This window comes from Oncorhynchus tshawytscha, unplaced genomic scaffold (genome assembly GCF_018296145.1).
Source record: "Oncorhynchus tshawytscha isolate Ot180627B unplaced genomic scaffold, Otsh_v2.0 Un_contig_8410_pilon_pilon, whole genome shotgun sequence".
Taxonomy (NCBI): domain Eukaryota; kingdom Metazoa; phylum Chordata; class Actinopteri; order Salmoniformes; family Salmonidae; genus Oncorhynchus; species Oncorhynchus tshawytscha.
In genome coordinates this window covers 17817-40521 of record NW_024609226.1, presented here as the reverse complement: position 1 = coordinate 40521, position 22705 = coordinate 17817, and the positions used below count along the sequence as shown (strand labels likewise).

General features: G+C 46.3%; 1 protein-coding gene across 2 annotated transcripts in view; it reads right to left on the bottom strand.

Annotated features, from left to right (window-relative positions):
- Positions 1-22705, bottom strand: part of LOC121844452 (tumor necrosis factor receptor superfamily member 11B-like) — a 38010-nt gene that overhangs the window by 8690 nt on the left and 6615 nt on the right. For both annotated transcript variants that reach the window (XM_042314558.1, XM_042314557.1), the window contains exon 2: positions 10449-10818. In XM_042314558.1, coding sequence (XP_042170492.1) covers positions 10449-10818 — 370 coding nt within the window. The remainder of the gene's footprint in view (positions 1-10448; positions 10819-22705) is intronic.

Sequence of the window (22705 nt, the reverse complement as noted above, 5' to 3'; positions counted from 1 at the left end):
GTCCCATTCAGACTCACATACTTGTAAAAGTACAGGACTCAGACACTGTGGTCATTTAGTCAGTGTGAAGCTGAGCGGGTCGTCATGCAGAGCTGTGGATTAGGGATGCTCATTCCTTTTTTAATAGACATTACGTGGTGTATGTGCTGTGGTCATGTGTGGCTCAGTAGGTAGAGCGTGGCGTTTGCAACGCCAAAGGTAGTGGGTTCACTTCCCGCTGGTCCACCCATACAAAAAAAAACAATGTATGACTTTTAAATCACTTATATTGTATATTCTGTATATTCTCACCAGTGTGACACTGTGTGTGGTGTTGGGAGCACTCCAGGACAGATCCTTCAGCCTTGTTCTCACACAGTGTGTTCTGGGTGGGGGTCCCTGGTCGGAGGGTCTTCAAGCCCAGCTCAGAGCAGTTCCTGTGAGGCACACACGGCTCGCTGGCAGACATCCGGCTGGAGAACAGGCCCTGACAGCCTCACAATCTGTGTCTATCTCTGGTGTACCTAGGAGAGAAGAACACAAAACGAACTTCCAATTTATGACACCTGACCAAGATCATTTCTTTTTTACAGGTGGGGATCATGTTTTTATCATAATCTGAGAGAAATTGCTCTTTTCACATCAAGCCTCTTCAGGTTATACATTTCCAATATGTCAAGTTTCAAGTTGTGGTACGTCTTTCTCATCATAAAGCAGCAGTGGAAGTGTGGAGTTTCTGTGGCATTGTTTAGAGAGGAGTAAACTACTAACGGTGCTATAACGCTATCTACCACATCCTGTTTTAGATCAGAGAAGAAGTGAGAATCGGAGACTTTATAAAGGTCCTTCATGCATCCAGTATGATGATATTTAACAGAGATGAAAAGGCATATTTGCGTGAAAACAGATGACATGATGACAAAGCATGTGACAAGGCATATTTGTGTGAAAACAGATGACAGGATGACAAAGCATGTGACAAGGCATATTTGTGTAAGTACATTAACTAATAGGTCTATATGAAATGACTAGTTATTACTACAAGTGACCAGCAGAGCATCTTCACTGGGTCATAGATCCTCAGGTTGACAAGCCATACAGTGGTCATAGATCCTCAGGTTGACAAGCCATACAGTGGTCAGGGATCCTCAGATTGACAAGCCATACAGTGGTCATAGATCCTCAGGTTGACAAGCCATACAGATGGTTGACAAGCCACAGTGGCCAGACTTCTAGATAAGCTCAGGTTGATAAGCCATACAGTGGTCATAGATCCTCAGGTTGATAAGCCATACAGTAGTCATAGATCCTCAGGTTGATAAGCCATACAGTGGTCATAGATCCTCAGGTTGATAAGCCATACAGTGGTCATAGATCCTCAGGTTGATAAGCCATACAGTGGTCATAGATCCTCAGGTTGACAAGCCATACAGTGGTCATAGATTCTCAGGTTGACAAGCCATACAGGGCTTGACAAGCCATACAGTGGTCAGAGATCCTCAGGTTGACAAGCCATACAGTGGTCATAGATCTCAGGTTGATAAGCCATACAGTGGCCATAGATCCTCAGGTTGAGCCATACAGTGGCCATAGATCCTCAGGTTGATAAGCCATAGATCAGTGACAAGCCATACAGTCATAGATCCTCAGGTTGACAAGCCATACAGTGGTCATAGATCCTCAGGTTGACAAGCCATACAGTGGTCATAGATCCTCAGGTTGATAAGCCAAACAGTGGTCATAGATCCTCAGGTTGATAAGCCAGTGGTCATAGATCCTCAGGTTGACCTACAGTGGTCATAGATCCTCAGGTTGAGCCATACAGTGGTCATAGATCCTCAGGTTGATAAGCCATACAGTGGTCATAGATCCTCAGGTTGATAAGCCATACAGTGGTCATAGATCCTCAGGTTGACAAGCCATACAGTGGTCATAGATCCTCAGGTTGATAAGCCATACAGTGGTCATAGATCCTCAGGTTGATAAGCCATACAGTGGTCATAGATCCTCAGGTTGATAAGTTGTGGTCACAAAAGCCATACAGTGGTCATAGATCCTCAGGTTGACAAGCCATACAGTGGTCATAGATCCTCAGGTTGTTGACAAGCCAGGTACAGTGGTCATAGATTCTCAGGTTGATAAGCCATACAGTGGTCATAGATCCTCAGGTTGACAAGCCATACAGTGGTCATAGATCCTCAGGTGGTGATCCTCAAGCCATACAGTGGTCATAGATCCTCAGGTCAGGGCCATAGATCCTCAGGTTGATAAGCCATACAGTGGCCATAGATCCTCAGGTTGACAAGCCATACAGTGGTCAAGCCATAGATCCTCAGGTTGACAAGCCATACAGTGGTCATAGATCCTCAGGTTGATAAGCCATACAGTGGTCATAGATCCTCAGGTTGATAAGCCAAACAGTGGTCATAGATCCTCAGGTTGAGGTTGATCAAGCCATACAGTGGTCATAGATCCTCAGGTTGATAAGCCATACAGTGGTCATAGATCCTCAGGTTGATAAGCCATACAGTGGTCATAGATCCTCAGGTTGACAAGCCATACAGTGGTCATAGATCCTCAGGTTGACAAGCCATACAGTGGTCATAGATCCTCAGGTTGATAAGCCATACAGTGGTCATAGATCCTCAGGTTGACAAGCCATACAGTGGTCATAGATCCTCAGGTTGACAAGCCATACAGTGGTCATAGATCCTCAGGTTGACAAGCCATACAGTGGTCATAGATCCTCAGGTTGACAAGCCATACAGTGGTCAGAGATCCTCAGGTTGATAAGCCATACAGTGGTCATAGATCCTCAGGTTGACAAGCCATACAGTAGTCATAGATCCTCAGGTTGATAAGCCATACAGTGGCCATAGATCCTCAGGTTGACAAGCCATACAGTGGTCATAGATCCTCAGGTCCTCAGATTGACAAGCCATACAGTAGTCATATATCCTACGTTTGACAAAACCATACAGTGGTCATAGATCCTCAGGTTGATAAGCCATACAGTGGTCATAGATCCTCAGGTTGACAAGCCATACAGTGGTCATAGATTCCTCAGGTTGATAAGCCATACAGTGGTCATAGATCCTCAGGTTGACAAGCCATACAGTGGTCATAGATCCTCAGGTTGATAAGCCATACAGTGGCATAGATCCTCAGGTTGACAAGCCATACAGTGGTCATAGATCCTCAGGTTGACAAGCCATACAGTGGTCATAGATCCTCAGGTTGATAAGCCATACAGTGGTCATAGATCCTCAGGTTGATAAGCCATACAGTGGTCATAGATCCTCAGGTTGACAAGCCATACAGTGGTCATAGATTCTCAGGTTGATAAGCCATACAGTGGCCATAGATCCTCCGGTTGACAAGCCATACAGTGGTCATAGATCCTCAGGTTGACAAGCCATACAGTGGTCATAGATCCTCAGGTTGACAAGCCATACAGTGGTCATAGATCCTCAGGTTGATAAGCCATACAGTGGTCATAGATCCTCAGGTTGATAAGCCATACAGGCCATTTGGAAAGTATTCAGACCACTTAACTTCTTCTACATTTTCTTAGGTTACAGACTTATTATTTTCTCATCAATCTACACACAATACCCCATAATGACAAAGCAAAAAAATGGTTTTTAGAAATGTTTGCAAATGTATAAAAATACAAAAAAACTGAAATATGACATTTACATAAGTACTCAGACCCTTTACTCAGTACTTTGTTGAAGCACCTTTGGCAGTGATTACGGCCTGGAGACTTCTTGGGTATGACGCCACAATCTTGGCACACCTGTATTTGGGGAGTTTCTCCCAGTCTTCTCTGCAGATCTTCTCAAGATCTGTCAGGTTGGATGGGGAATGACACTGCACAGCTATTTTCATTGTCTCTCCAGAGATGCCCGGGTTTTGGCTGGGACCCTCAAGGACATTGTCCTGTTGGAAGGTGAACCTTCACTCCAGTCTGAGGTCCTGAGCGCTCTGGAGCAGGTTTTCATCAAGGATCTCTCTGTACTTTGCTCTGTTCATCTTTACCTCAATCCTGACTAGTCTCCCAGTCCCTGCCGCTTAAATACATCCACACAGCATGATACTGCCACCACCATGCTTCACCGTAGGGATGGTGCCAGGTTTCCTCCAGATGTGACGCTTGGCATTCAGGCCAAAGAGTTCAATCTTGGTTTCATCAGACCAGAGAATCTTGTTTTACATGGTCTGAGAGTCTTTAGGTGCCTTTTGGCTAACTCCAAGCGGGCTGTCATGTGCCTTTTACTGAGGAGTGGCTTCCGTCTGGCCACTCTACCATAAAGGCCTGATTGGTGGAGCGCTGCAGAGATGGTTGTCCTTCTGAAAGGTTCACCCATCTCCACAGAGGAACTCTGGAGCTCTGTCAGATTGACCATTGGGTTCTTAGTCAGCTCCCTGATCAAGGCCCTTCTCCCCGGATTGCTCAGTTTGGCCGGGTGGCCAGCTCTTGGAAGAACTTTGGTGGTTCCAAACTTTTTACATTTAAGAATGATGGAGGCCACTTTGTTCTTGGGGACCTTCAATGCATCAGAAATGTTTTGGTAGTGTTCAGAATAAAAAAAATTATGACTACCCCATCTCTGTACCCCATACATTCAATTATCTGTAAGGTCTCTCAGTCAAGCAGTGAATTTCAAGCACAGATTCAACCACAAAGACCAGGGAGGTTTTCCAATGTTTTCGTAAAAAGAAGGGAACCTATTGGTAGATGGGTAAAAATATCCCTTTGAGCATGGTGCAGTTATTCATTACGCTTTGGATGGTGTATCAATACACCCAGTCACTACAAAGATACAGGAACCCTTTCCAACTCAGTTGCCAGAGAGGAAGGAAACTGCTCAGGGATTTCACCAATGGTGGTTTTAAAACAGTTACAGAGTTTAATGGCTGAGATAGGAGATAACTGAGGATGGATCAACAACACTGTAGTTACTCCAGAAATAATAACATAAAGGACTGAGTGAAAATAAAGAAACATTTCCAGAATAAAAATATTCCAAACATGCATCCTGTTTGCAATTAGGCACAAAAAAATACTGAAAAGAATGTGGCAAAGCAATTAACTTTTTGTCCTGAATACAAAGCGTTATTCAATCTTCATATTTTCAAGGAAGATGGTGGCTGCATTGTGTTATGGGTATGCTTGTCACCGGCAAGGACTAGGGAGTTTTTTTGAGGGAAAAATAAACCGAATAGAGCTAAGCAAAACGTGGTTCAGTCTGCTTTCCATCAGACACTAGGAGACAAATTCACTGTTCAGCAGGACAAGGACAAATATACAATCCAGGTGTGCAAAGCTCTTGGAGATGTCACGATCGTCGTATGAAGCGGACGAAAATGCAGCGTGGTATGTGTTCATGATGATTTTTAAAATAAAAGAAAGCTCTGAACACTGAATACAAACTATACAAAACAATAAACGAATAACGACCGTGACGCTACAATGAGAACTGTGCTGAACACAAGCAACTAACATAGACAATCACCCAACAAACAAACAGTGAAACCCAGGCTACCTAAGTATGATTCTCAATCAGAGACAACTAATGACACCTGCCTCTGATTGAGAACCATACTAGGCCCGAAACATAGAAATCCCCAAAATCATAGAAAAACAAACATAGACTGCCCACCCCAACTCACGCCCTGACCATCCTAAATAATGACAAAACAAAGGAAATAAAAGGTCAGACAGGAGAACCAGGTGCAGTCCATTTAGTGAGTAGCCAGACCAACACTAGAGAGGTAGGGAGAGAACAGAGGGAGGGAGGGAGGGAGGGAGGGAGGGAGGGGAGGGAGGGAGGGAGGGAGGGAGGGAGGGAGGGAGGGAGGGAGGGAGGGAGGGAGGGAGGGGAGGGGGAGGGAGGGAGGGAGGGAGGGAGGGAGGGAGGGAGGGAGGGAGGGAGAACCAGGTGCAGTCCATTTAGTGAGGAGCCAGACCAACACTACTGATTAATAGTCCTCTAGTATATGAGGTCAGCGTTATGGAATAGCTGTGCCAGTGTGTGTTTTACAAAAGACTGTAAAAAGCTGTAATCGCTGTCAAAGGTTATTCTGACATGTATTGACTCAGCGGGTTGAATACTTCATTAATCAAGATATATTAGTGTTTTATTTTACATTAATCAAAAAAATCTATATTTGAATTGTTCTTCCACTTTGACATTACAGAGTATTTTGTGAGGTTCATTGACTAAAAATGTACAATTAAATCAATGTTAATCCCAATTTGAAACAAATTAGGTAGGTAGGAAACACCTTCCAGTCCCAGTGTGTCTAACACAGACTCAGGTAGGAAACATCTTCCAGCCCCAATCTAACAGTCTGACACAGACTCAGGTAGGAAACATCTTCTAGCCCCAGTCTAACAGTCTGATACAGACTCAGGTAGGAAACACCTTCCAGCCCCAGTCTAACAGTCTGACACAGACTCAGGTAGGAAACATCTTCTAGCCCCAGTCTAACAGTCTGACACAGACTCAGGTAGGAAACATCTTCTAGCCCCAGTCTAACTGTCTAGACTCAGGTAGGAAACACCTTCCAGCCCCAGTCTGTCTGATAACACATCTTCCAGCCAGTCTGATACAGACTCAGGTAGGAAACAGTCTAACAGTCTGATACAGACTCAGGTAGGAAACATCTTCTAGCCCCAGTCCAGCCCAGACTCAGGTCATCTTCTAAGTCTAACAGTCTGATACAGACTCAGGTAGGAAACACCTTCCAGCCCCAGTCTAACAGTCTGACACAGACTCAGGTAGGAAACATCTTCTAGCCCCAGTCTAACTGTCTAACACAGACTCAGGTAGGAAACACCTTCCAGCCCCAGTCTGTCTGATACAGACTCAGGTAGGAAACATCTTCTAGCCCCAGTCTAACAGTCTGATACAGACTCAGGTAGGAAACACCTTCCAGCCCCAGTCTAACTGTCTGATACAGACTCAGGTAGGAAACACCTTCCAGCCCCAGTCTAACAGTCTGATACAGACTCAGGTAGGAAACACCTTCCAGCCCCAGTCTAACTGTCTGACACAGACTCAGGTAGGAAACATCTTCTAGCCCCAGTCTAACTGTCTAACACAGACTCAGGTAGGAAACACCTTCCAGCCCCAGTCTGTCTGATACAGTCTGGAAACACCTTCCAGCCCCAGTCTAACAGTCTGATACAGACTCAGGTAGGAAACACCTTCCAGCCCCAGTCTAACAGTCTGATACAGACTCAGGTAGGAAACACCTTCCAGCCCCAGTCTGTCTGAGACTCAGGTAGGAAATATCTTCAGCCCCAGTCTAACAGTCTGATACAGACTCAGGTAGGAAACACCTTCCAGCCCCAGTCTAACTGTCTGATACAGACTCAGGTAGGAAACACCTTCCAGCCCCAGTCTAACAGTCTGATACAGACTCAGGTAGGAAACACCTTCCAGCCCCAGTCTAACAGTCTGATACAGACTCAGGTAGGAAACACCTTCCAGCCCCAGTCTAACTGTCTGATACAGACTCAGGTAGGAAACATCTTCTAGCCCCAGTCTAACTGTCTAACACAGACTCAGGTAGGAAACACCTTCCAGCCCCAGTCTGTCTGACAGACTCAGGTAGGAAACACCTTCCAGCCCCAGTCTAACAGTCTGATACAGACTCAGGTAGGAAACACCTTCCAGTCCCAGTCTGTCTGATACAGACTCAGGTAGGAAACACCTTCCAGCCCCAGTCTAACTGTCTGATACAGACTCAGGTAGGAAACACCTTCCAGTCCCAGTCTAACAGTCTGACACAGACTCAGGTAGGAAACATCTTCTAGCCCCAGTCTGTCTGATACAGACTCAGGTAGGAAACATATTCTAGCCCCAGTCTAACTGTCTAACACAGACTCTAGGAATCACAGAGTCTGTCAGGTAGGAAACACCTTCCAGTCCCAGTCTAACAGTCTGATACAGACTCAGGTAGGAAACATCTTCTAGCCCCAGTCTGTCTGATACAGACTCAGGTAGGAAACATATTCTAGCCCCAGTCTGTCTGATACAGACTCAGGTAGGAAACATATTCTAGCCCCAGTCTAACAGTCTGATACAGACTCAGGTAGGAAACACCTTCCAGCTCCAGTCTGTCTGATACAGACTCAGGTAGGAAACATCTTCCAGCCCCAGTCTAACTGTCTGACACAGACTCAGGTAGGAAACATCTTCTAGCCCCAGTCTAACAGTCTGATACAGACTCAGGTAGGAAACACCTTCCAGCCCCAGTCTGTCTGATACAGACTCAGGTAGGAAACATCTTCCAGCCCCAGTCTGTCTGATACAGACTCAGGTAGGAAACACCTTCCAGTCCCAGTCTAACAGTCTGATACAGACTCAGGTAGGAAACATCTTCCAGCCCCAGTCTGTCTGATACAGACTCAGGTAGGAAACATCTTCCAGCCCCAGTCTGTCTGATACAGACTCAGGTAGGAAACACCTTCCAGCCCCAGTCTAACAGTCTGATACAGACTCAGGTAGGAAACATCTTCTAGCCCCAGTCTGTCTGATACAGACTCAGGTAGGAAACATATTCTAGCCCCAGTCTAACTGTCTAACACAGACTCAGGTAGGAAACATCTTCTAGCCCCAGTCTGTCTGATACAGACTCAGGTAGGAAACACCTTCCAGTCCCAGTCTAACAGTCTGATACAGACTCAGGTAGGAAACATCTTCTAGCCCCAGTCTAACAGTCTGATACAGACTCAGGTAGGAAACATCTTCCAGTCCCAGTCTAACTGTCTAACACAGACTCAGGTAGGAAACACCTTCCAGCCCCAGTCTAACTGTCTAACACAGACTCAGGTTGGAAACATCTTCCAGTCCCAGTCTAACTGTCTAACACAGACTCAGGTAGGAAACACCTTCCAGTCCCAGTCTAACTGTCTAACACAGACTCAGGTAGGAAACACCTTCCAGCCCCAGTCTGTCTGATACAGACTCAGGTAGGAAACACCTTCCAGCCCCAGTCTAACTGTCTGATACAGACTCAGGTAGGAAACACCTTCCAGCCCCAGTCTAACTGTCTGATACAGAGACAGAGAGGAAATATGGAGCTGATCCTGTCTAACTGTCTCCAATAGAATCTGACATGTCTCTATTCATCATCTCTAACTGAGACGTTCAACATACTATTGAAACTAAAACTCTGTCCAGAAACAAAACCCTCCACTCCTCTCCACCCTTCTCCTCTCTTCTCCCCTCCTCTCCTCTCTTATCCTCTCTCCTCCCCTCTCTTATCCTCTCTCCTCCCCTTCTCCCATCCTCTCCTCTTCTCCCATCCTCTCTTCTCCTCTCTCCTCCCCTCTCTCCTTTCCCCTCTCCTCTTCTCCCATCCTCTCTTCTCCTCTCTTCTCCCCTCCCTCCTCCTCTCTTATCCTCTCTCCCCTTCTCCCATCCTCTCCTTTCCCCTCTCCTCTTCTCCCATCCTCTCTTCTCCTCTCTCTCTCCCCTCTCCTCTTCTCCCATCCTCTCCTTTCCCCTCTCCTCTTCTCCCATCCTCTCTTCCCCTCTCTCCTCCCCTCTCCTCTTCTTTCCTCCGACTCTCTTCTTTCCTTCCCCTCTCCTCACCCCTCTTCTCTCCCCTCTCTCCCAGCCTCTCCCCTCCTCTTCTCATCTCCTCTCTCCTCTCCCCTCTTATCATCTGGCCTGGAATACGTCTGAAATCACAAACCAGGACTGAAGGCTGAGGAACGTTATAATTAAAAGGAGGGGAAGGAGGCCAACGAGAACAACGTACAAAATGACAAAGGCGTAGTTTAGTGTCTGGCGTGATCTTGATCATGCTTAGCTTTGTTTGTGTCCCAAATGGCACCCTATTCCCTATATAGTGCACTATTTTAGACGAGGGCACATAGGGCTCTGGTCAAAAGTAGTGCACTATATAGGGACATGTGGGACATAACCTATCTGAGTGAGCTGACAGGAGAGGAGAGATCCTGGTGATGATGACAGCCAGGCAGCAGAGTTATTATGTCTGATGAAAAGGCCTGCCACTCACAGATCTGCCTCTGTCTGGTCCTCCGCCAACACACTCAGTACTATCAGTGGGCTCTCATAGAGAACAGAACAGGTCAGGACCATACAGCAGTGGATTCTGGGTAATGGAGAGTACAGTACTATTATATTGTAGACTGATTAGACCTACCACAGGCTGAGTAAACACTTCCCCCTCTGAGGACATGGGCTGACCAGGAATAACATTTGCAAACCATTATGTATGAGTATATAACTGGAAGTACCAATCAAAAGAGAGGGAGGATCTTCAGCCAAGTTAAATAAACCAACAGCAGTTAAAGAATGAACAAGATCCTTCAGCACCACAGCTTCATTTGCATCATAAAACAAAAACCAAAAAAACCAACATCCTTTCAGTCAATCAATTAATTCAGTCATTGGTTGATTGTAATACCAACATAGATGACCTACCTAGAGCAGTCACGCCGAAGCCAGGTGGACAGGACGTGTGTTTGATGCAGAACTCCACCACCAGGTGGTAGCCTGGGATACACTCACACAGCTGGTCGTGGGTTCTGTTACACTCCTGACTGACCAGCTGCCTCTCCTTGCAGACGGTCGTGCAGTATTGGCAGCTGTCGCCCCAGTGCCAGTGTTCTGAGAAGGACCGGTCGGGGCACGGCGAGCAGGCGGTGGGGGTTTCGGCGGTACAGTGGGTCAGGACAGCCGTGCCGGGCGGACACTGGTCACACAGGAGGAGTTCAGAGGTCAAGGGGTCGTAGTGCTGGTACTTAGGGGGTGGGACCTCGTGGAACGCCCAGGAGAAGGAAATGGCGAAGAGCTGTGGAGAAATAGAGAGAGAGAGGGGGAAGAGAGAGGAGGGGGGAGAAGAGAGATAGTGGGGAAATGAAAGAGAGAACAGAGAGAGAAGAGGGAGAGAGAGATATAGAAAGATAAAGAGAGAGTCAGAGAACAGAGAGAGGAGGGGGAGGGAGAAGAGAGATAGTGGGGAAATGAAAGAGAGAACAGAGAGAGAAGAGGGAGATATAGAAAGATAAAGAGAGAGTCAGAGAACAGAGAGAGGGGGGGAGAAGAGAGATAGTGGGGAAATGAAAGAGAGAACAGAGAGAAATATAGAAAGATAAAGAGAGAGAGAGAACAGAGAGAGGAGGGGGAGGGAGAAGAGAGATAGTGGGGAAATGAAAGAAGAACAGATAAAGGGAGAGAGAGATATAGAAAGATAAAGAGAGAGTCAGAGAACAGAGAGAGGAGGGGGAGGGAGAAGAGAGATAGTGGGGAAATGAAAGAGAGAACAGAGAGAGAAGAGGGAGAGAGATATAGAAAGATAAAGAGAGTCAGAGAGAACAGAGAGAGGAGGGGGGGAGGGAGAAGAGAGATAGTGGGGAAATGAAAGAGAGAACAGAGAGAAATATAGAAAGATAAAGAGAGAGTCAGAGAACAGAGAGAGGAGGGGGAGGGAGAAGAGAGATAGTGGGGAAATGAAAGAGAGAACAGAGAGAGAAGAGGGAGAGAGAGATATAGAAAGATAAAGAGAGTCAGAGAACAGAGAGAGGAGGGGGAGGGAGAAGAGAGATAGTGGGGAAATGAAAGAGAGAACAGAGAGAGAAGAGGGAGAGAGAGATATAGAAAGATAAAGAGCGAGTCAGAGAACAGAGAGAGGAGGGGGGGGGAGAAGAGAGATAGTGGGGAAATGAAAGAGAGAACAGAGAGAGAAGAGGGAGAGAGAGAGGTGAAAAGAGAGACAGAAAGGGAGAGAGAACAGAGAGGAGAACCACCAGATTAGACAGAACGAATGTTTACAGCCTATCTGATGCCAGAGAAACTAAGTGTTCAGGCTTGTTGTGATTGACCGGGTGTAACCCAAGCCTGGGGTGATTGACTGAGTGACTAAGTGTTATATGAAGCCAGAAACCAGGCAGGACTAAATAGAAGCGTGTCTGTGATTGACAGTGTAAAGCAGCAGTAAGCAAGGCAGCAGCCTTCACCGCTGTGGCCCAGATGTCAATTCTCCCTCCGGGGACTTCCCCTACCTCCCCTACGCCACTGTCATGAAAAGCACTGTATCCAGTCAGCAATGTCCCTCAGAATCTCCTGCAGAACTGTATAGGCCTTGGCCTGGGGTGACCTATACTGGCCTGGGGTGACCTATACTGGCCTGGGGTGACCTAAACTGGCCTGGGGTGACCTAAACTGGCCTGGGGTGACCTAAACTGGCCTGGCGTGACCTATCAACTGGGGTGACTTAAACTGGCCTGGCCTGGGGTGCCCTATACTGGCCTGGGGTGACCTATACTGGCCTGGGGTGACCTATACTGGCCTTGGGTGACCTAACTGGCCTGGGATGACCTATACTGCCCGGCCTGGGGTGGGGGACCTATACTGGCCCGGCCTGGGGGACCTATACTGGGCCTGGGGTGACCTATACTGGCCCGGCCTGGGGTGACCTATACTGGCCCGGCCTGGGGGACCTATACTGGCCCGGCCTGGGGTGACCTATACTGGCCCGGCCTGGGGGACCTATACTGGCCCGGCCTGGGGGACCTATACTGGCCTGGCCTGGGGTGACCTATACTGTCCTGGCCTGGGGTGACCTTTTCTGTCCTGGCCTGGGGTGACCTATAATGGCCCGGCCTGGGGGACCTATATTGGCCCAGCCTGGGGTGACCTATACTGGCCCGGCCTGGGGTGACCTATACTGGCCCGGCCTGGGGGGCCTATACTGGCCTGGGGTGACCTATACTGGCCTGGGGTGACTTTTCTGTCCTGGCCTGGGGTGACCTATAATGGCCCGGCCTGGGGGACCTATATTGGCCCGGCCTGGGGTGACCTATACTGGCCTGGGGTGACTTTTCTGTCCTGGCCTGGGGTGACCTATAATGGCCCGGCCTGGGGGACCTATATTGGCCCAGCCTGGGGTGACCTATACTGGCCCGGCCTGGGGTGACCTATACTGGCCCGGCCTGGGGGGCCTATGACTGGCCTGGGGTGACCTATACTGGCCTGGGGTGACTTTTCTGTCCTGGCCTGGGGTGACCTATAATGGCCCGGCCTGGGGTGACCTATACTGGCCCGGCCTGGGGTGACCTATACTGGCCCGGCCTGGGGGACCTATACTGGCCTGGGGTGACCTATACTGGCCTGGGGTGACTTTTCTGTCCTGGCCTGGGGTGACCTATAATGGCCCGGCCTGGGGTGACCTATAATGGCCCGGCCTGGGGGCTATAACCTGGGGTGACCTAGGCCTGGGGTGACTTTTCTGTCCTGGCCTGGGGTGACCTATAATGGCCCGGCCTGGGGGACCTATATTGGCCCGGCCTGGGGTGACCTATACTGGCCTGGGGTGACTTTTCTGTCCTGGCCTGGGGTGACCTATAATGGCCCGGCCTGGGGGACCTATATTGGCCCAGCCTGGGGTGACCTATACTGGCCCGGCCTGGGGTGACCTAAATGGCCCGGCCTGGGGGGCCTAACTGGCCTGGGGTGACCTAAACTGGCCTGGGGTGACTTTTCTGTCCTGGCCTGGGGTGACCTAAATGGCCCGGCCTGGGGTGAAACTGGCCCGGCCTGGGGTGACCTATACTGGCCCGGCCTGGGGGCCTAAATCTGGCCTGGGGTGACCTAACTGGCCTGGGGTGACTTTTCTGTCCTGGCCTGGGGTGACCTAAATGGCCCGGCCTGGGGTGACCTATAATGGCCCGGCCTGGGGGGCCTATACTGGCCTGGGGTGACCTATACTGGCCTGGGGTGACTTTTCTGTCCTGGCCTGGGGTGACCTAAATACCCGGCCTGGGGGACCCATGCATTGCTTGTTTTACTCCCGGAAATGCCCCTGTGCATTCTGTATATGGAAGTTCTGGAATAAAGACATTGTTGAACTTTTGACCTTTCATCATTCAGTGGGAAGTCACCATTCAATGACATTCTGCTACAGAGCTCTAGACCAAAATTACACGCTGCTCTGTCGCCCATAATTACAATGTTCTGATCATCTGAAGGGAAGTCACATTGGATGACTCCTGTGGCCGTTCGCCAGCTGAGAGGGAATACAGCTGGAGTGTGTACATCCCCTCAATCAGACAGAGGCTTAGTGGCTCAGCGGTCTTAAGGCGCTGCATCTCAGTGCTTAGAGGCGTCACTACAGACCCTGGTTCGATTCCAGGCTGTATCACAACCGGCCGTGATTAGGAGTCCCATAGGGCGGCGCACAATTGGCCCAGCGTCGTCCGGGTTTGGCCGGAGTAGGCTGTCATTGTAAATAAGAATTTGTTCTTAACTGACATGCCTAGTTAAAATAAAAATATGGCTCCCTATGTAGTGCACTACTTTTGACCAGAACCCATAGGACTATATAGGGAATAGGGTGCAATTTGGGACGCATTAAGAGTTTACTAGTGTATTACACAGTAGTCAGTCAAGGAGATGTTATTCTGCTCGTCAGTGTCCAAACCGCTGAATGACACGAGAATTGAAATCAGGGCAGGAGCGTGATTTAAAAAACAAAATACTACTTCCTCTGACTAACTCAGGCTATGGAGCAGGATTTAAAAGACTTCCTCTGACTAACTCAGGCTATGGAGCCCTCTGACTAACTCAGGCTATGGAGCAGGATTTAAAAGACTTCCTCTGACTAACTCAGGCTATGGAGCCCTCTAACTAACTCAGGCTATGGAGCAGGATTTAAAAGACTTCCTCTGACTAACTCAGGCTATGGAGCAGGATTTAAAAGACTTCCTCTGACTAAAGTGCTGTAGCCTAATGGCTTTCCATATTCAACCTAAACCACCATCTCCCCCCCGGAGGGATGACAGACAGTCATTTCCATGTGTATCATTTCCCTGCATTAAGCACTGAGGAGGAACACACCCAGCAGCTGACTAAGAGGAACGCATTGGAGGACCTAGGCTACGTACCAAATGGCCCCCATATTCCCTATGTAGTGCACTATATAGGGAATAGGGCCCCCATAGGGCTCTGGTCAACAGTAGTGCACTATATAGGGAATAGGGCCCCCATAGGGCTATGGTCAACAGTAGTGCACTATATAGGGAATAGGGCCCCCATAGGGCTCTGGTCAACAGTAGTGCACTATATAGGGAATAGGGCCCCCATAGGGCTCTGGTCAACAGTAGTACACTATATAGGGAATAGGGCCCCCATAGGGCTATGGTCAACAGTAGTGCACTATATAGGGAATAGGGCCACCATAGGGCTCTGGTCAACAGTAGTGCACTATATAGGGAATAGGGCCCCCATAGGGCTATGGTCAACAGTAGTGCACTATATAGGGAATAGGGCCCCCATAGGGCTCTGGTCAACAGTAGTGCACTATATAGGGAATAGGGCCCCCATAGGGCTATGGTCAACAGTAGTGCACTATATAGGGAATAGGGCCCCCATAGGGCTCTGGTCAACAGTAGTGCACTTCCATAGGGAATAGGGCCCCCATAGGGCTCTGGTCAACAGTAAGCACTATATAGGGAATAGGGCCCCCATAGGGCTCTGGTCAACAGTAGTGCACTATATAGGGAATAGGGCCCCCATAGGGCTCTGGTCAACAGTAGTGCACTATATAGGGAATAGGGTCCCCATAGGGCTCTGGTCAACAGTAGTGCACTATATAGGGAATAGGGCCCCCATAGGGCTCTGGTCAACAGTAGTGCACTATATAGGGAATAGGGCCCCCATAGGGCTCTGGTCAACAGTAGTGCACTATATAGGGAATAGGGCCCCCATAGGGCTCTGGTCAACAGTAGTGCACTATATAGGGAATAGGGCCCCCATAGGGCTATGGTCAACAGTAGTGCACTATATAGGGAATAGGGCCCCCATAGGGCTCTGGTCAACAGTAGTGCACTATATAGGGAATAGGGCCCCCATAGGGCTATGGTCAACAGTAGTGCACTATATAGGGAATAGGGCCCCATAGGGCTCTGGTCAACAGTAGTGCACTATATAGGGAATAGGGCCCCCATAGGGCTATGGTCAACAGTAGTGCACTATATAGGGAATAGGGCCCCCATAGGGCTCTGGTCAACAGTAGTGCACTATAGAGGGAATAGGGTGCCATTTAAGATACAGACCTAGGCAATGTCCCAACTATCTCTCCTTCCTCCTAAAGTGTGCACTTGGTCACTTCCCTTAAAGCCCCAATGCAGTCTTTTTAATTGTATTTTTAAACCATCACCATGTGTGTTTATTTCATGAAAATAACTCAAAAAATATTTTTTATCATTTATTTCCCTGAGCTACCTTTTGCCATTGAAATGCTCAGTCCGATCGTGTGGGCGTGTCGATACACATTTTTAAATGTTTACAATACACGGCCCTGATTGGCGGTTAGGATGGTCTCGACTCGAGCAGGGGTCTCCAACATCACGAGCTACCAGTAGCTCACAGCCTACCTATGAGTAGCTAAATCAACCCAACATTGACATTATCCCACCCCTGGTTAGCCACTATTGGCTTAAAAGCCAAACCTAACACAATATCTGCCAATTAATTTCCAGCAATATCGCCCCTGTCTGTCTGTGTTGTGCGAGCGTCTGTCTATCACTCCGTGTGTATCAAGTTGATGTGATAACCATCTTGTTGGTTGACAGAAATACTTTCCCCCAAAAACACTCTCATATAAATGTTAACTGCAAAGTAGGCTTACCTGGCACAAGTGTTTAATGAGTAGATATAATTTGTATGTATAATTTGTTATTGGCTAACTTTGCCATAGAATGAGTAGCAGCAGTATAAAACCATCACCAGACCGGCTTGTTAGACGGCACATTCCTCACGCGCTACATATTAAAGGGACAGACGCCCAATTAAAGAGGAATTACACAAAACCCCAGACAATGGTCTTCTGATGTGATGTCATCATTAACATGGACTCAGAACATCTATTGGAGTTGTTTATTAAACCCTTATTTTACCAGGCATGTTGTCAGAAAACATAGTACACTACTTTCTGTTGTACACTAAGGACCAGGGAAGAGTTGATAACATAGTACACTACTTTCTGTTCTACACTAAGGACCAGGAGAAGAGTTGATAACATAGTACACTACTTTCTGTTCTACACTAAGGACCAGGGAAGAGTTGATAACATAGTACACTACTTTCTGTTCTACACTAAGGACCAGGGGAAGAGTTGATAACATAGTACACTACTTTCTGTTGTACACTAAGGACCAGGAGAAGAGTTGATAACATAGTACACTACTTTCTGTTGTACACTAAGGACCAGGGGAAGAGTTGATAACATAGTACACTACTTTCTGTTCTACACTAAGGACCAGGAGAAGAGTTGATAACATAGTACACTACTTTCTGTTCTACACTAAGGACCAGGGGAAGAGTTGATAACATAGTACACTACTTTCTGTTCTACACTAAGGACCAGGAGAAGAGTTGATAACATAGTACACTACTTTCTGTTCTACACTATGTTATCAACTCTTCTCCTGGTCCTTAGTGTACAACAGAAAGTAGTGTACTAAGGACCAGGAGAAGAGTTGATAACATAGTACACTACTTTCTGTTCTACACTAAGGACCAGGAGAAGAGTTGATAACATAGTACACTACTTTCTGTTGTACACTAAGGACCAGGAGAAGAGTTGATAACATAGTACACTACTTTCTGTTGTACACTAAGGACCAGGAGAAGAGTTGATAACATAGTACACTACTTTCTGTTGTACACTAAGGACCAGGGGAAGAGTTGATAACATAGTACACTACTTTCTGTTGCACACTAAGGACCAGGAGAAGAGTTGATAACATAGTACACTACTTTCTGTTGTACACTAAGGACCAGGGGAAGAGTTGATAACATAGTACACTACTTTCTGTTGCACACTAAGGACCAGGGGAAGAGTCGATAACATAGTACACTACTTTCTGTTGTACACTAAGGACCAGGGGAAGAGTTGCAGGGGAGAGGAGAATAAGAGAAGGATGCACCTATTTGAAAGTTTGAAAAAAAATGAGTAGCTTGTGACGTGTGTTTTTTATTAAGTAGCTCTCATGCTAGAAAAGGTTGGAGAACCCTGCTGTAGAGCCTACCTCGTTAACCCCTTCAAATAGAACTGCTCATTGGTCAGAATAATCTAATCGTATTGTGATGTCATGCTGTGGCCAAAAACTCCATCCCACCTGAACAGGCTTTTTCTTTTTTTTTAAAAGCTCTTATACTAAAAGGACATTATCATAATTTTCACAATTTGAGAGTGTTATTTCGACCTCAAAGTGCTGAAATAACATGAATGAAACTGTAAAATCACTGCACTGCCCCTTTAACTCATTTGAAAGGAGAGGACTGGTATACAATGCTTTTAGATTTGTGGGAAGTAGTAAACGAACGCACACATCAGTAGAAAGTAGACTCGCCTCCAGACGTTCTAAGTTTGGTTTAAAAAAAACGTCAAGCAACAAGACTATGGAGGACCAAATGTATTGTACACACAGCGGTAAGTCTCTTTGGATAACAGAGTCGGCTATATGGTATACATCATTAGGTCTATTACAATGGAGGATCAGAAGGCTGGAGAGCTGAGGGATGGATGGATGGAGTCAGTACTGCTGTTCAGGTGGTCTGCCTGGGGATTTCAGCTCTTCAGAGACATCAAACACACACACAGACTGACCCAGCCCTCTGCCTCTAACTAAACTGACTGATGTAAAATCCCCCCCATTAAAAGGCCTCAGAGGCTACATCCCAAAATGGCACCCTATTCCCTATATAGTGCACTACTTTAGACCAGAGCCCTATGGCACCCTATTCCCTACATAGTGCACTACTTTAGACCAGAGCCCTATGGCACCCTATTCCCTACACATAGTGCACTACTTTAGACCAAAGTCCTATGGGCCCTGGTCAAAAGAGTACACTGAATAGGGATTAGGGTGCTATTTGGGACACACTAGTGGGAGGCCTGGCATCAAACAGCACTCTTGATGAAATCCTAAAACCATCAACGACCCCAGCAGCTATGAGCAGATGGGTCGGTACCCATAATACCCATAACAAATCAAATGTTAGTATACAGATGATATAACATACACATACTGTGAGACATTACAACTTAATAAACCTAGGAGAATGACAAATCTGGCACGTTCAACTCTTACAATCAAATCAAATGTTATTTGTCACATGCGCCCGAATACAACAGGTGTAGGTAGACCTTACAGTGAAATGCTGAATACAACAGGTGTAGTAGACCTTACAGTGAAATGCTGAATACAACAGGTGTAGTAGACCTTACAGTGAAATGCTGAATACAACAGGTGTAGTAGACCTTACAGTGAAATGCTGAATACAACAGGTGTAGTAGACCTTACAGTGAAATGCTGAATACAACAGGTGTAGTAGACCTTACAGGAAATGCTGAATACAACAGGTGTAGTAGACCTTACAGGGAAATGCTGAATACAACAGGTGTAGTAGACCTTACAGGGAAATGCTGAATACAACAGGTGTAGTAGACCTTACAGGGAAATGCTGAATACAACAGGTGTAGGTAGACCTTACAGGGAAATGCTGAATACAACAGGTGTAGTAGACCTTACAGGGAAATGCTGAATACAACAGGTGTAGTAGACCTTACAGGGAATGCTGAATACAACAGGTGTAGTAGACCTTACAGGGAATGCTGAATACAACAGGTGTAGTAGACCTTACAGGGAATGCTGAATACAACAGGTGTAGTAGACCTTACAGTGAAATGCTGAATACAACAGGTGTAGTAGACCTTACAGTGAATGCTGAATACAACAGGTGTAGTAGACCTTACAGTGAAATGCTGAATACAACAGGTGTAGTAGACCTTACAGTGAAATGCTGAATACAACAGGTGTAGTAGACCTTACAGTGAAATGCTGAATACAACAGGTGTAGTAGACCTTACAGTGAAATGCTGAATACAACAGGTGTAGTAGACCTTACAGTGAAATGCTGAATACAACAGGTGTAGTAGACCTTACAGTGAAATGCTGAATACAACAGGTGTAGTAGACCTTACAGTAAAATGCTGAATACAACAGGTGTAGTAGACCTTACAGTGAAATGCCGAATACAACAGGTGTAGTAGACCTTACAGTGAAATGCTGAATACAACAGGTGTAGTAGACCTTACAGTGAAATGCTGAATACAACAGGTGTAGTAGACCTTACAGTGAAATGCTGAATACAACAGGTGTAGTAGACCTTACAGTGAAATGCTGAATACAACAGGTGTAGTAGACCTTACAGGGAATGCTGAATACAACAGATGTAGTAGACCTTACATTTAAATGCTGACTGACAAGCCCTTAACCAACAATGCAGTTTAAAAAAAAAAAAAACGAACAAAAATAAGAATAAGAAATAAAAGTCACAAATCAATATTTGGGTCAATAAAGTCCACCAACTAACTTTTAGAAACCTGTAACAGTACAGGCAGGTAGCCAAGTATGAAAGCAAAACAGTAGCAGCGATAGCAGAGATTCATACAGTATGTGTAACCATGGCAGAGTATGTCATTGATCTCCATATCATTTAGTCCCAGGCTGTGTTCCACTGTCTCTGATTTATGCAGCATTACAACTAACAGATGATCATTTATGAGTGGGAGGCCGTAGCAAGAGTTTGGCACGGTCAAGTGGGTATTTGTTAATGATTAACTAAAGATAATATAAACATTTCTGATGAAACTGAGTCTGATATATATATATATCAGACTCAGTTTCATCAGAAATGATTGAAACTGAGTCTTTCTCCATCAGAAATGTTTATATTATCGTTAGTTAATCATTAACAAATACCCACTTTACCGTGCCAAACTCTTGCTACGGCCTCCCACTCATAAATGATCATCTGTTAGTTGTAATGCTGCATAAATCAGAGACAGTGGAACACAGCCTGGGACTAAATGTATATATATATATTCTGTTTGTTTTGAAGGATTCTTTCAATGGACATTTCCACCAACTTCCGAGTCATTTTGGAGGATGTTTACACATACCACCTAACTCACCTGAGAACCAGGGTGAATCCCGAAATGGAAACGTGTTCCTGTAGTAATTCAGATGGCATCAGTCATGCGGTTTCCACAGTACATGACAACAACTTAAACAGTAGAGAAAAGGATAGAGACACTGTCTCTCAGTGTTTCAATGTTATTAGAGTAGAGAAAAGGATAGAGACACTGTCTCTCAGTGTTTCAATGTTATTAGAGTAGAGAAAAGGATAGAGACACTGTCTCTCAGTGTAGTAGAGAAAAGGATGGAGACACTGTCTCTCAGTGTTTCAATGTTATTAGAGTAGAGAAAAGGATAGAGACACTGTCTCTCAGTGTTTCAATGTTATTAGAGTAGAGAAAAGGATAGAGACACTGTCTCTCAGTGTTTCAATGTTATTAGAGTAGAGAAAGGGATAGAAACACTGTCTCTCAGTGTAGTAGAGAAAAGGATAGAGACACTGTCTCTCAGTGTAGTAGAGAAAAGGATAGAGACACTGTCTCTCAGTGATTCCATGTTATTATACCATATCCAACCTATTAGTTCCACCACCCACACATGCAATGACATCTCCTGGTTTCAATGATGTTTCTAGAGACAATATCTCTCTCTTCATCACTCAATACCTAGGTTTACCTCCACTGTATTCACATACTACCATACCTTTGTCTGTACATTATACCTTGATGCTATTTTACCACCCCAGAAACCTCCTTTTACTCTATGTTCCAGACGTTCTAGACGACCAATTCTCATAGCTTTTAGCCATACCCTTATCCTACTCCTCCTCTGTTCCTCTGGTGATGTAGAGGTGAATCCAGGCCCTGCAGTGCCTAGCTCCACTCCTATTCCCCAGGCGCTCTCTTTTGATGACTTCTGTGACCGTAATAGCCTTGGTTTCATGCATGTTAACATTAGAAGCCTCCTCCCTAAGTTTGTTCTATTCACTGCTTTAGCATACTCAGCCAACCCGGATGTTCTAGCTGTGTCTGAATCCTGGCTTAGGAAGACCACCAAAAATTCAGAAATTTTAATTCCAAACTACAACATTTTCAGACAAGATAGAACTGCCAAAGGGGGCGGTGTTGCAATCTACTGCAAAGATAGCCTGCAGAGTTCTGTCCTACTATCCAGGTCTGTACCCAAACAATTTGAACTTCTACTTTTAAAAATCCACCTCTCTAAAAACAAGTCTCTCACCGTTGCCGCCTGCTATAGACCACCCTCTGCCCCCAGCTGTGCTCTGGACACCATATGTGAACTGATTGCCCCCATCTATCTTCAGAGTTCGTGCTGCTAGGCGACCTAAACTGGAACATGCTTAACACCCCAGCCATCCTACAATCTAAACTTGATGCCCTCAATCTCACACAAATTATCAATGAACCTACCAGGTACCTCCCCAAAGCCTTAAACACGGGCACCCTCATAGATATCATCCTAACCAACTTCCACTCTAAATACACCTCTGCTGTCTTCAACCAAGATCTCAGCGATCACTGCCTCATTGCCTGCATCTGTAATGGGTCAGCGGTCAAACGACCTCCACTCATCACTGTAAAACGCTCCTTGAAACACTTCTGCGAGCAGGCCTTTCTAATCGACCTGGCCGGGGTATCCTGGAAGGATATTGATCTCATCCCGTCAGTAGAGGATGCCTGGATATTTTTTTAAAATGCCTTCCTAACCATCTTAAATAAACATGCCCCATTCAAG